At 50.9% G+C, this 13,838-nt stretch overlaps 1 protein-coding gene across 1 annotated transcript in view; it reads left to right on the top strand.

Annotated features, from left to right (window-relative positions):
• FBXO42 (F-box protein 42) overlaps positions 1-12,858 on the top strand; it is a 49,449-nt gene extending 36,591 nt beyond the window's left edge. The window contains exons 5-10 of the mRNA XM_037380733.1: positions 6,843-6,996; positions 8,088-8,198; positions 8,476-8,572; positions 9,634-9,690; positions 10,158-10,274; positions 10,427-12,858. Of these exons, the coding sequence (XP_037236630.1) occupies positions 6,843-6,996; positions 8,088-8,198; positions 8,476-8,572; positions 9,634-9,690; positions 10,158-10,274; positions 10,427-11,524 (1,634 nt within the window). The 3' untranslated portion in view covers positions 11,525-12,858. The remainder of the gene's footprint in view (positions 1-6,842; positions 6,997-8,087; positions 8,199-8,475; positions 8,573-9,633; positions 9,691-10,157; positions 10,275-10,426) is intronic.
• The last annotated feature ends 980 nt before the right edge of the window (positions 12,859-13,838 follow it).

Genomic DNA, 13,838 nt, shown 5'->3' with positions numbered 1-13,838 from the left:
CGAGCGTAGCCCTGCTCTTCCCAGCGCTGAGCTTTTTGCATTTACTCCAGTAGACTTTTCTGCCTGTGCCCACAGGATACTCTTTAAAGGATGGTTGAGGTTTTTTTAGCCCCGTGGTAGCTATAACCTCACCAAATTACACAGCAGCCATTTCCTGAAATGCCAATAATTTGGGGGTTCTCGGACGTCTGAAATGCCTCTGCTGCCTCCCTCGTGCTGTGGCAAACAAAACGGGAGCGTGACTTGAGCAAAAAGTGTGGAGCTCAGCAGAGCTGGGGCACGCTTCTCCGCTAACCCACACATACCTCGGTCCCTTCCCTACAATTAGCTGGTTATTATGGCGTTGTGTAGTCTGATACAGCAATTTCCATCCCTCCGTTTGCCTCCTGGAGGGAAGACAAGTCACAGGAGCTGATCAACCCTTTCTCTGCAAGCGCTGAGCTCTTTAATTGGCATCAGAGCTGTTTTGTGTAGGATGTCAGGCTGTTACTCAAATCACTTGAAAGTCTACAGGGTACAGTATCACTGAAGGGGCGGGGGGGGCAAAAAAACCCAAATATTAAAGCAGAGAGAGGTGGATTGCTGGCTGGCTTTTTGATTCCACCCACCTAGAGGGAAAAACAGCTTTTGCAACAGCGGCACCCTTTACCGCAGGGCCAAATTTGCATTTCCCAAAACCAGGTGAGATGATTGCGAAGGGGAACATGGCATGACCTCACAGCACCTCGGAGCGATGCTGCTGGTGAGAAACACCCAGGGTGGACTCCAATAAAACCTCTCCTGCAGCATCGAGGTGCATGAATTGCAGTGGTGCTTATTTGCAGCTATTAAGAGATAAGGGGGCAAAGCTCCGGGGGTGTTCTGGCACTCTTATCTCATTGCTGTTTGCTCAGCTTGCTGTGTAAGGACATTTTTGCCAAGCATTAGCACAGAGTGACTCAGTAATCCTGTTGCACAGGGTTCAGAGGACACTACCTCTTTTCAACAGCTTTATCGGGCTCGGAGTCACAGCATGTAAGAATTTCCTGGCTTTTTTTTTTTTTTTTTTTTTTTTTTTTTAAAGACTATAACATTGCAAAAGCTTGGAGGTGACTTATCCTCCACGGCGGGGATTTCTGCCTCCACCTTGTAAAGACTGCAGGAAACCAGACCTTTGGTTTGACGCCGTGGGTTTGACTGGGCTTGTACCATGGGTCTGTGTTATTGCAGGGTGGGATTGCAACACTGAGAGCACAGTGGAAACTTTTCTGTGTGGAAACGTCAGGGGGGCTGCTGTGGTTTGGTTACATACTGCCCCTAAACTGCAAAAAACCCTGCCAGTTGTGCACAAATATTTCCCCTGCTACCTGAGGGGTGTTTTGTAGGTAGCAGATGTATGTGTCTGCAGAGGTTTTGTTTCCCTGCTGGGGAGACAACTCGCATCTTGTTTAATTTTTCTTTAAACTCTTACAAACTGAATTCCTGTCTACTTCTGAGCAAGGAATTTTATTTTTTTTTAAGTCAGATTTGAGGGAACACTAAATTGCATGTGGCTTTGGTAAGGGAAGATGATACTTTCCTGGCTCTTAAAAGCTTTAACATTTAGGCAGGCCCAGCTAAAGCTGGTCTTGAAAATATTCATAGTCCCAGTGCCCTGTTTTGAACATTTTGGGGATAAAACCAGGTGAACGTCAGATGCTGGATCTGAGACGGCTGACCAGTGAGTCCTCAATGTTGGGGTTTGACTTGGAAAAGAGCTGGTGTGCGATGTGCTGGGGAGATGTCCGCTCTTCTCACAGGGGCTCTCCTTTGGTGTCTCCCAAATCCGATGCTAATACTGGGATTGCCAGGATGCTCATCCTCTGCTGGTCACGCTGTATTCCAGCCTCTGGACCCCTGCTCACCAGCTTGTTGCCTGCCTTTTGTGAAACCTCGCAAACTGCTGGCAGGGGGAAAGCTTTTGGGCAAATCTGCAGACTGCTGTGGAAAAATCCTGGCTGGCCTGGGAAGCAGAGGGATTTATTATATTTTCCTTCTCTGGTTTCTCTTCCCATCGAAGGGGAAAGATTTAGGGATTTCAGGCTGTCATGTGAGTTTGGGATGGACCTTCGCATAATGGAGTGTAGTCGAGGTAATGCCTTGACCAGGGTAGATGATGGTGCTGGGGTTGATGAGGTTTGCAGATTTGGACCTCTGATTTGGCATCTTTAAGTCTGCCAGCCTAAATGCCGGGCTAATAAATCCTGGCAGAGCATCAGGCCAGCTGCTGCCGGTCAGTTGGAGGCAGCGCAGCAGGTTTCACCCTCTTGCTGAGCGGTCAGGGGAGAGCAGGAGCTCTGCATTCTGCATGCCGCTCCCCCAGAGCTGCACATGGTTTAAAACAGCAACAGGACAGGGTACCGCTCCTGCGAGGAGAGCTCTGAGGCAGGGGTTTTGTAAGTCAGAGGCAGAGTGCGTTAAGTCCAAGCCATCCTTTTAGCCTTGTTTCTGCTGTGACATCCAAGAGCTGGGTCCATTTTTTTTTCCTTTCTCAAAAGGAATTTGCTTTTTACTGCTTCTCTTTGACTCTCTCTAAGCAACGCAAGCTCCTTGGGGTGAAATCCTGCACAGCCTTTTGTTCTTCGGCAGGTGGGTTATACTGAAACACTCTGACTTTGCAGAGGTACAAACCATTTGGGAAGCACCAGCACCAGTCACTAGCACATGCTGCTTTTCATACCTTACTATGCAGATTCAGCTTCTCCCTCTAGCTTTTTCTTTGGGATTATAATGTGCTCCATTGCTCATGTGCCCACCAAATTAAGCATGTCCTTGTGATGGGACCTGATTTGTTGAAGAAATATAATTTGTTCACAGTGAGCAGCTGGCTTTGGCAGGCAGCTGCTGTGTTTCCAGCGTGGCTTGAGCCACAGTGGAGCAGGATCATTGCCTTGTCCCTTCTTTTGCTGGTGCAGGTGGTGGCTATTAGCCCCGAGCCCTTCCCTAGGAAGGTTTCATATGCCTTTGGTGTGCAGATTGCGGGCGGCTTTTGAACCTGGGAGCTTGGCTTCCTTTGCACCTTGAAATCCACTGGTTGCTGGACGAGCTCACTTTAATTTCTCAGCTTTGAAATTGGAAATGCGGCTGTGGGCCTGTTTTTGTTTATCCTAGCATCTTGTGTAAATGGAATCAGCTGGCGATGATGGTGATCAGCTCACTGGAGTTGTAGGGAGAATAGCATCCTCCCTTGCTGGAGCTAAGGTGGCTTGAGAAATCCAGCAGATCAGGCAGTAGCGGCTCCTGGTTGTTACTGGTAGCTCTAGTCTCATCTGCCTCTGTTGTAATAAAATTCCCCAAAATTTATCCCCTTGATGCAACCCCAGAACTCTTCCCCCCAGGATGGTGCAAACCTTTGGCTCACTCCAGTGCATCTCTTTTACAACATTTCCCCAAACAATATCGATCCGAACCTATCCTTTCATCTGGGTAATCCCATCAAATTGGGCACCTTGTATTGTTTTCCCCACTTCATTTTTATTTTAAGCTGCACTTGGTATTCGTTTTTGGAGTTGCTCGGGGCTGCACCTACCATAGGAAAAGGCTCATCTGGAAATCAGTTTTACACGTGCCCTTACAGCCAGGCTTTTATTTTGTGGCCGCTGATCTCTGCGCATGCTGCTCAGTTGCATTAGACGGCTGAATAAATGGGCTTAAAAAATGCTTATAAGGACAGATCCTAAATAGATAGCATCCAGAGCTTGTGTCAGAAGCGATCAGAGGCTAGCATTTCTCTTCCAAACATCAGTGGAAGCCGGAGATCTGTGTTTGTGTTTTGAAAAGTATGTATCTGCTTTGCGAGCCAGGAAAATCCATCAACTGGAAAAAAAAAAATAGCTCGGACCAGCTTTTAGCTGCTCATTCTGACTGAATAAACAGCATCAGCTGTAAAGAGATGTTGCCTTCTATGTTTAGGAGTAGTTAATTGTGCCTGCACTCTCTGCCTGCTTAAATTCTTATCCCCAAGGAAAGATAATCAGATACCAGGCTGGATGGTGTTATCAGGGTGTGGAGCTTGGAAATCCAGCCAGGAAGAGTCCTCTCTGCCCTCTGACCAAGGGAGCAGCAGAAACCAGTGCAATTAGCTAACGATGTTCTTCTGCAGGCACTTTGGTCCCTGGTGAGGAACAGAAGCCGTTTCATTTGCAAGCGTAATCCGGGAGAGGAAGAAGCCCTCCCGTGTCAAGTACATTCCTGCTGGCCTTTGAAACGCTGCTCGGCACATCCTCTCAAGAGCTCGGACTTTGAGCAGGTTGTTACGCGCCCCATGTAGTGGAGCGGTGTCCCTTTGATGTCCCTGCTCCCGTCCCTGCGCTCTCTGCATACTTGAGACCTGAAGTCACAAAGGCTGCCGGTCGCCTTCCCCCCTTTGCCTGGGCAGGGCAAGCTTTGCTCTGGCTCCCTTGGGGTGCTCCGGCCCTTCCCAGGACAGTGGCAGCAGCACCCGGCAGGTCCCCTCTGCTTTGGAGAGATAAGCGGTATGAATTCCGCAGGTTTCAGCTGCTTTTTGTCCACGTGTTTCACTCGAATGCAAGATCGCTGAAGCCCTCTCGGGTACAACAAGCTCGTGGTGCGTGTCTCTTGCAGAGAGCATCTGTAGATATCCCGGCTGCCCGGTTGGAAGAGGTTTTGAGAGCCCAACTGCTCTTTGACTTGTAAAACCCAGGTTTATTTCCTGCATTGCAGAATGAAACTCCGCTCGCTTCCAACCGTACAACATCCAATAACAGGCAAAGCTTCCTGAAAAACCAGGGCTAGCCTCTGCCCTGGGCTGTTTATCTGTTGTTGACTCATTTGGGAACCATCTCGGTGTCTGAGGTTGGGGTTGACCTTCAGGTTACAGCAGTAGGAGGGTGGCACCATCCCAGACCATTCGGAGCGAAGTGCCAATCTGTTTCTCCATCTTGGGATGAGTTTAACTAACCTTTTTTGGTTTAAAATACCCTAATTTAAAACCAGCACCTCTCACCCCATGCTGCCTTGTGGCGTCCTCAATGGAGAAAAGCTCAGCCAGCCAGTTCTCTACAAGTCAGGTAGAAATGTTTCTAGCAGTCTAGCTTGTGATGCCAAGCTTGGGAGAGCAACTTTAGGCTCTTGCCAGGGAAATATTTAGGCTGGAAACCTGCTGGTGTGGATTAATGAATTGCACACAGCCACGGAACGAGCCAGGAAAACAAATGTGGGAACAAAGAGTAACCAAATGTGACCCTCTTCTGGCACTCTCATCTTTAAGGAGACCTTAGGTGTAGCTCTGGCCAGGCTATATATGTGCCACAGCAGAAGAATTGTTTCCTGCACAGCTTTATTTCCCTTTTTCCCCTATAGCTGTATACCTGAGCAGCAGCAAAATGTGCTTTGTCCCTGGAGAAAAGCTCAGGCACTCTACAGCCATCTCCTCTGTGTCTGGCCGGGGTTTGCTTTTTGGCTGGGCTCTTAACCACCCACCACCTGGAACCCATCGCAATCAAATTGCTTTTCTCAGCTGCAGCATCTTAAAATAGCTGCTCTGGTTTCTTTTAAAAATAGTCTGTTCTGCATGTCATTACCTGCTAAAAATTCTTCTCCAAGTCCTATTAGGACATTGGAGGAGAGAGGTCTGTTTGGTGTATCGGCCTTTTTGGAGAGGGTGACGGTGCTTCTGTGGCCACGTGCGCTGCCTTGCCCTTGAGCTGCCCTCGCTTCCCACGGCTGGGCACGCGCATCCGTGTTTTTCGGGTGATGTATTTTAATTATTTTGAAAGCGTGACTGCAGAGGTAGAGGAATCTGCCTGGTGCTGGTGACAGCTGTGGGAAGGAGGATGCTCAGACACATCAGCCCTGGCTGGAGAGGCTTTAGCTTTTCCTGGGAAGCAATTTGGCACCAAACGCATCAGCAAGGTAGCGACACAGCACCTCGGGCTGCTGGAGTGGGCAGGGTTTCTGGTTTTGCAGCAGACTGCGGCCGATTTCCTGACATAAATTCAAAGGGATCCAATCCTTTGATAGCCACCCTCACAAAGGGGCTCGTTGCATTGAAGTTGCTCTTGCTCTGAGCCAGTTAAGGACTGATGTGGTGGCAGCAGGGTCATAACAGAGCAGCAGCAGGTTGAGAGGTGAGCTCTGCGCTTCGCTGCACTGCAGGAAAACCTCTGGGGTGTACAGCATTTTCCAAGCATGGCAAATCGCAATGGCACCGAGCCCAAGAGGTCACATCGTCTGGCTTGTGCAGGTCCTGCTCAGGAGGTCCCTGCCCCCTGCAGAGCCTTTTGAACCTTAAACAAGCCAAGCAAAAGGTTTCTTAGTACTATTTTTAGAGGAGTGCTTTTTTTCTGCGGGCTCGAGGAGTGACTTAATTCACACAGCAAAGCGTTTAGGGTTTAATTGTGCCACTTGACAAAAAAAAATGTGATTTGGTGCACGCTGCCGCTTGTGAGTACCCGAGCGATCTGCCACGAGTGACTCTGGATGCGCTAGAATTGGTATTCGTTCTCCCCCCTTCCTTAGGGAGAAGTTACTCGGTATTTGGAGGTAATTATTGCTTTTATTCTGTGCTAAAGCAATAATTTCCAGGGATGCACTCAAAAACTAGCAATTTCCTGCCAGTGAGTGACAGATGTTTTGCCATACATGAGATGTGCTTTCAGGCTCCTACTAATTATGATGACACAAATCGGCTGTAGTTTTCTTCCCAGGCTCCCAGCTCTAATTTTGCCTTCTTTTCTGCATATTTTTTTTTTTTTTTAAAGGTAGAGTCCATGTGTTGTCACACTTCAGTGAAACCGATGCAGAGTGCAGTGTCTGTGTTCAAGCATGGTTTCTTAACCTTCCTTTTCTCTATCCCTGCCCAGGTTCGTATCCCTCGCCCAAGGCTGGCGCCACGCTGGTGGTCTACAAGGACTTACTTGTGCTTTTCGGTGGGTGGACGCGGCCGAGCCCTTACCCTTTACACCAGCCAGAGAGGTTCTTCGATGAAATCCATACGTACTCACCCTCCAAAAACTGGTAAGAGCACATCTGGATTCAAAGCCCAGGCTTTGATCCTGTAAAAATGTGTCTGTAATGCAGCTGGAGTAATGCCGGAGGGTGTCTCTCTGAGCCCGCCTGGGAAGCTATGCACGGCCCTGGTTTCCTAGGTGTGTCTAATCCTGGTGTGTCTGCGATGCTTTTAATGAAACGAACCAAAAAAAAAAAAAAACAAACCAAAAAGCTGAAAAAAACCACCCCACAAAAGCACACCGGAGATGTGGACATGCTGCTGTCTAGCACTTCTTGGCTGGTGGTTGCTTCCATATGGCTCTCGACTCATACTTAAAAAATGCCAGGCTCCCGGAGGGCTCCCGGCCAGCCAGGTGGGAAATCTGGATGTGAATATTTTAAAAACTTAATCGATGTAGCTGGGAGCAGTGAGACCTTTCTGAGGAAAGGAGAAGATAAAGCCTTAACTCTTGGAGGTCTTGATTTTAGTGATAGTCCAAAACTCACAGCTCCTGTGGGCCTCCAAGGGAGACGGGATAAAGCAGGTGTTTGCACCCTGAGCAGGTATCTGCACCATTTTAGAAATCTCTCTGCCTTTACAGCTCCTGGATGAAAGCATCCAGCAGTGACCAGAGAGATGGCAGGAATTTTCCTTTTCCCTTTAAACGCCATTTGGCTGGGTTCAAACCAGGCTTTCTCACTGATGCTTGTGTGTGAGAAAGGAGAGAATGTTGTATCAAAGCGGCGATGGTTCCTGTTCCTCTTTTCACTGAGAACTTTTCATCATCAAAAGTGTCAATTATCCAATGCACTTTTGGGCAGTGTCGTTAACAACGCTGTAATTAAACAGCGTTGGAAATAATTCAAGGCGAACTTAATTGAAAGGGGCGATATTTCCAGCTTGGCTCTGTGACTTTGTCATGCTTTAAATATGTTTAGCACATTAGTATTTCTAATTAGTTTCGTTATTATTTGGATTTTTGGAGGTTTTCCCTGAGGTTTTCCTCTGTAACATGTTCTTGAGAACTTTGCCAGTCCCTGGGATTTTGCTTTTTGCCATTCATTTGGCACTTGCCTTTCTGACCCGATGGTGAATATCTTCCTCTCTCTTTCCCTAGGTGGAACTGCATCGTGACCACCCACGGCCCCCCTCCCATGGCAGGACACTCCTCTTGCGTTATTGAAGACAAAATGATCGTCTTTGGGGGTTCACTAGGATCTCGACAAATGTAAGTCTGGGGTGAGGGTGCCTGACAAGTGCTCTTGCAAGTGAGGAGCGTGTCGTGGTGGTCCTGGGGTAGCTCGTAGCATTTCAGAAGGAAATTTCCACAGGGTTTTGGGGTCTGCCTGCTGGCTTAGCATACCCTTCGCATCTTTTGGCAAATCCCCTTGAGGCTTCAGCCGGCAAAAAACCCAGTTCTGCCATAAAACTCTGCCCTGAACCCATGTTTCAAATGCCCAGGGGGCCCAGTTGTATTGTCAGCGCTTGTTGTCTCGCCCTTGCAGGAGCAATGATGTCTGGGTGCTGGATCTCGAGCAGTGGGCTTGGTCCAAGCCCAACATCGCCGGGCCCAGCCCTCACCCACGAGGTGGCCAGTCTCAGGTGAGCTCTCCTTCACTAGCTCAGCACCAACACACACTGCCAAAGCTGAACCAGACAGAGCTTCATTTCCAGCTTCCAGGCAGCTCTCAGCAGGTTGCCTGAAAGCTAGCACCCGATTTCCAAGTTATCTTTGCAGCCTTTGCCCGACGGGGCCTTGTTTTCCCAAGCCATCTGTTCTGTGAGGGTGCACTTTTCATCTCCCTAACGTTTAGGCAGGTACCGTGCCATGTCTTGCACATGACTCAGAACTCTAATGAGCATTTCTAGAAAACAAATGGCTGTTTTAACCCAGCAATCATCCCCCATGGCATTTAAGATCAATCAAGTGTTATCACAGGTTGGTTTGGCTTGGGTCCCTTTTGATTGCTCCGCTTTCCTGATTCTCGGTTCAAGTGACTGCGGATTGTACCCGCTCAAAGCATGGGTCTGGCAGCACCTGTTTTATTGCCTGCCCAGGGCAGGGAGCTCGTGGGAGTCACCCAGCTTGATGCAGGTATCTCTGTTGCAGCTGCCATCCCTGCCTTCCCTTCATGGTCCCTGGGAAGATGGTCAGTGGTTCCCAGCGCGCGGTTCATCTCAGCCTAGCAGGGCACCCAGAAGAGATCGCGTGGGTCGTGCTTGAACGTGCCTTTCCACCCACTGGAAAAGGAGACTAGGGGACTAGTTCACCCACTGCCAGCATCTAACAAACATTTCTGCAAGCGTGTGCCCTCCCAGACAATCCTTCCACGTTCTCCCTTATTTGAAGAGGGGTGTTGAGTCCCCTGCGCTTTGGCTCACCTTCAGGAAGTAATTGCTCTCCTTTGTAAGAGGAACTGGTTTGCAAGCTGTTTGGGACAAGGCAGTGGGGTGAACCCTGCATCCCACTTTGCCTCAGGCACAGCAAAACCGGCTCTCCATCCCAGCTCCCCTCCTCATCCCGGGGCAGACAAAATTCGGCAGTGTCTGCGCAGCTGAGAAGCCATAACCTGGCTCTCTTTGCACTTGGAGGTCTTGCAAAAAGCGCTGGGGACAGCTTCACATCCTTCCCGGTCTGAAACGCTCTTCTTTGCCTCCTCCAGATCGTAATAGACAACGAAACCATTTTAATCCTCGGTGGCTGTGGTGGTCCCAATGCAGTAAGTATCCTGGGCATGAACTGCATGTGTCTTGCCGTGACTGTGAGCCCTGGGTGCTGGACTAGGGAGAGGGGGGACTTGTCATGTTACCCAGAGAGCATTTTATTCTGCAAATCTGGGCACCCACATTTTAGATTTTCCAGAGAAGCTGTCTAGCTATTGCTACAGCTGCTTTAATTAAGAAAGAAACACCCCAGGCACTACCTGAGCAGGTCGCCAAGGTTAATTGAACCTCAGAAGAATTAATCCTGATTTTATACTGGGGTAGGAGGTGGACGTGAAAGGATTTGTCCATGGCTGTGGTAGGGTGTAGTCACTCCTGGGTGGTCAGATCCTGATCTGGGTCACCCTTGCTCCGTCTGCAGCAGCAAAGAACTGCTTCTGCCTCCGATGGGGTGATCTCAGCAGCAAACCAGGCTCCTAAATCTCAAACCAGACTCCTAACTCTGTCCCACTTTTCTTCACAGCTGTTTAAAGACGCCTGGTTACTGCACATGCATGCGAACCCCTGGACGTGGCAGCCACTCAAGGTGGAGAATGAAGACCATGGAGCCCCGGAGCTGTGGTGCCATCCTGCCTGCAGGGTACGGACGCAGTGGGGTCTCTGCTCTCTCATACACATTCATTGATCCTTATTCCCTGCCCAGGGTGCTCCATACCCCTGAATTTTTCCCCAATACAGTACAAAGGATCATCCCGCCATCCGTAACCTATTATATCCCTGCTCCTCTTCCAGGTGGGACAGTGTGTTGTGGTCTTTAGCCAAGCCCCCAGCGGGAGAGCCCCGCTGAGCCCCAGCTTGAACTCTCGTCCTTCTCCCATCAGCGCCACGCCGCCCGCCCTGGTCCCCGAAACACGGGAATACCGTTCTCAGTCTCCCGTCAGGAACACGGACGAGGCTCCCTGTGTCAACGGCCGCTGGGGCACCTTGCGACCCAGAGCGCAGAGGCAAACCCCCTCAGGGTCCCGGGAAGGCAGCCTCTCCCCGGCTCGAGGGGACAGTTCCCCTGTACTCAACGGTGGGAGTTTATCGCCTGGAGCCCCAGCGGCTGGTGGTGCCTCCTTGGACAGCCCCGTGCAGGTTGTATCACCCAGCACGCCTTCCGCGGCTGAAGGATACGACCTAAAAGTGGGGCTTCCCCTGGCACCGCGCCGGGGATCGCTGCCGGAGCAGAAAGACCTGCGTTTGGGATCCGTCGACCTGAGCTGGGAGCAGAAACCAGCTTCCATCATCTGCCAGATGGACGGTGTGGAGGGCAGGACAGTCAGCGCGAGCGTGAGGAACCCCCCTGAGCAGACCAACGGCATCCACACGCCGCCCCACGTCGCCAGCTCCCTCCCAGGGGCCGTCTCCCCCGGCGCGCTCCGGAGGAGCTTGGAGGCCGTCAAAGCCCTCTCTTCCAAAGGCACCTCGGCTTCTGCGGCGTTGAGCCCTCCTCTGGCTTCTTCCCCAGGGTCCCCAGGTGCTGAGACGGGCTCGGCGGCGCGTCTGGGCTCTACCCAAGGCGACGGCCATTCCTTACCTCCCATCGCCCGCCGCCTGGGCCACCACCCTCCCCAGTCCCTCAACGTGGGGAAGCCTTTATACCAGAGCATGAACTGCAAACCCATGCAGATGTACGTGCTGGACATTAAAGACACCAAGGAAAAAGGACGAGTCAAATGGAAAGTGTTCAACAGCAGTTCGGTGGTGGGGCCACCCGAAACCAGTTTACACACGGTGGTGCAAGGCAGAGGGGAGTTGATCATATTCGGTGGCCTCATGGACAAGAAACAAAACGTGAAATACTATCCCAAAACAAATGCCTTGTACTTTGTGCGAGCAAAAAGATAATGCGGCCCAAGCCCTTCGCCGCCATCGCCTTCTCCCTTCCCCCCCCGGCTCTTCCCTCTCCTCTCCGAGCCCTTACTCTGTCACGCAGGCATTCAAACTGTGAATTAGGGAGAAAGAAACCAATAAAGTCCAAGCAAAACCTCCAGCGCTGCCCCGCCAGTTCCCAGTAAGACCCGACCCCAGTTAAGCAATCCATGTTTACAGGCGGGGAAGGACCCACGCCGCTGTGATCCAAGCCAAGGATTTGGGGTGAGCAGGTAGGGAAATCTGCCATCCAGTATCCTCTTGAGGTTGGTTTTCTTTTCTAGGGGTTGGGGAGGCTTCGTCTCTCTCCCAAAACTCCTCGCGGGACGTGAATAAAAGTGGGTTTATAGGAACAAACCAAACACCGCAGGCAGGAGGCTGGGAGCTTCGCGCACTGATTATTTCTGTGCTTGACTCCGTAAGGAAAACAACAGCAATACCCCGTCAGGAACCTTGCAGTGCTGCGAACCTTTGCTCAACGCAAACATGATGCCTTTTTTTTTTTTTTTTGCCTTTCACCCCTTTGGCCTGCCCCTCTCATTCCTGGCCTCTGTAGGGGACCGTAAGAAGGAAGAAAGGACAGGTTTTTTTGCATCAAAATGCCAAAAATAGTAAGAATTAGCTGGGCGTTAGCATCCTGCTCTCCCTGCCCTGTGCTGGATCAGGCTTCAGGATCAGCCCTGATCCCTTCTGATCAGCAGAAACCCACACCAGTTACGCTAGAAACACCGTTATTCCCCCAAAGCTGAGAAATTCAGCTGCCCGTTCCCTTCTAGACTCGAAGGTTTTGTTTCGGTCAACAGCCCAAACCCGTTCAAGGCCAAACCAGCACCTTGTAGCCTGGGAACGTGTGGGGTTTTTTTCCAGCCAAACAGATGGATATCGGTAAATTTGAGGATGTGAGCAGCCTCAATAGCAGTAACTGCACCTCATCTTTGCACGTGCCTCCTTCCGCAAAGATTAAAACAAATTAAAATCTGAAGGGATTGGACCTGTGCGTCCTTCTGGGACAACCTCCCTCTTTCCCTTTCCCCTCGAGATGATGGGGGGGGTGGGACAAATGGGCGGATTCTGCCAGGTTTTGGTCAACAACCTCCAGCACCTGAAAAGCAGGGAACCCTCCCCAAACCGGCAGTGCCATGAAGTGGCCCCTTTTCCCCTCTTGGCTTTCTTCTGCTCTCCCCTCCATCCCCACTGAGCTTTTTGCCGGTCAGAGCCTTAAATCGCATCCCAGCCGCGTGGGGATGGGAAGGGTTTTGCTTTGTCCGCGGCATTTCCACCTCTGTAAATAAATCCCTGGTGAAAACCAACCTCTCCCACTCTAATCCCAATGTATTTGATTTGTCCGAAGGGAAGGCAAAATGCAATTTTTACCCCCAAAAACCTCAGGAGCACCTAGGGTGAGCTATGAAATATTTCTTCTCCGCTTTAAGCTTTGACGCGGGGAAGGCAGTCGGGGCTTTGGCATCGATTCCCTCCTCCCCTTTGCATGTCTTTTGTCATCCACCCCCCAAAAAAAATTAATTAAAAAAAGGGATGGACGGTGGGTTGCCACTGGGGATACATCCTTCTCCTTGCACGGAGCATCCCTGCAGGGGCATTTGGTCCCCAACCCCCCCCCCCCCCCCCAATCAGCCCCAGACCTGCTGAGTGGCTGGGGCCAGCCCTCATCCGTCCCAGTCGGCCACAGAAACGCATGTTCTGTGCTCTTAACGATAAATTGATCCCAAATTTTGACACACACACACACACCCCGACACCCCACCCCCCCACCCCGTGAGCCGCTGGTGCTGTGAGCGAGGTGCATCCCACCCCCACTCAGGTGTCCCCCCCACGTCATCATCCTAGGCTCGGCCGAGCGGAGAAATGAAAAGTGATTTTCGGTGATATTTAAAATCTTGTGTACATTGGGGGGGAGGGGGGGTAGGCGGGGGGATTAATGAGTTCTGCCTCCCTCCATCCTGATGAATTTTTAGCAGTTTAACAAATAAAAAGGAAAAGAAACGGATGGTTGGTCCTTTTGGGGAGGGGGTCGGGGGGTGGAAATGCCATGGAGAGAAACCCCTGCTGTGCCCCCCAAAATTCGGGGATGAAAGGGGAGATGTGGGGGCTTACTGGGTGAAAAAGGGGCAGTATTTCCACCAGGGGATGTTAGAGCCATCAGTGGAGGTGGAAAAAGGGGGGGGAAAGCTGGGAGGAGGAAGGGGAGGGTTCGGAAAAAGGAGGGTAGTGCTGGAAACTGGGGACCCCAAATCCTGCCAGTGCTGGAGATGAGGGACCCCAAAGCCTG

This window comes from Falco rusticolus, chromosome 3 (assembly GCF_015220075.1).
Source record: "Falco rusticolus isolate bFalRus1 chromosome 3, bFalRus1.pri, whole genome shotgun sequence".
NCBI classification, from domain to species: domain Eukaryota; kingdom Metazoa; phylum Chordata; class Aves; order Falconiformes; family Falconidae; genus Falco; species Falco rusticolus.
Note: the sequence above shows the minus strand (reverse complement) of the source record. Positions and strands in the feature narration are given on the sequence as shown.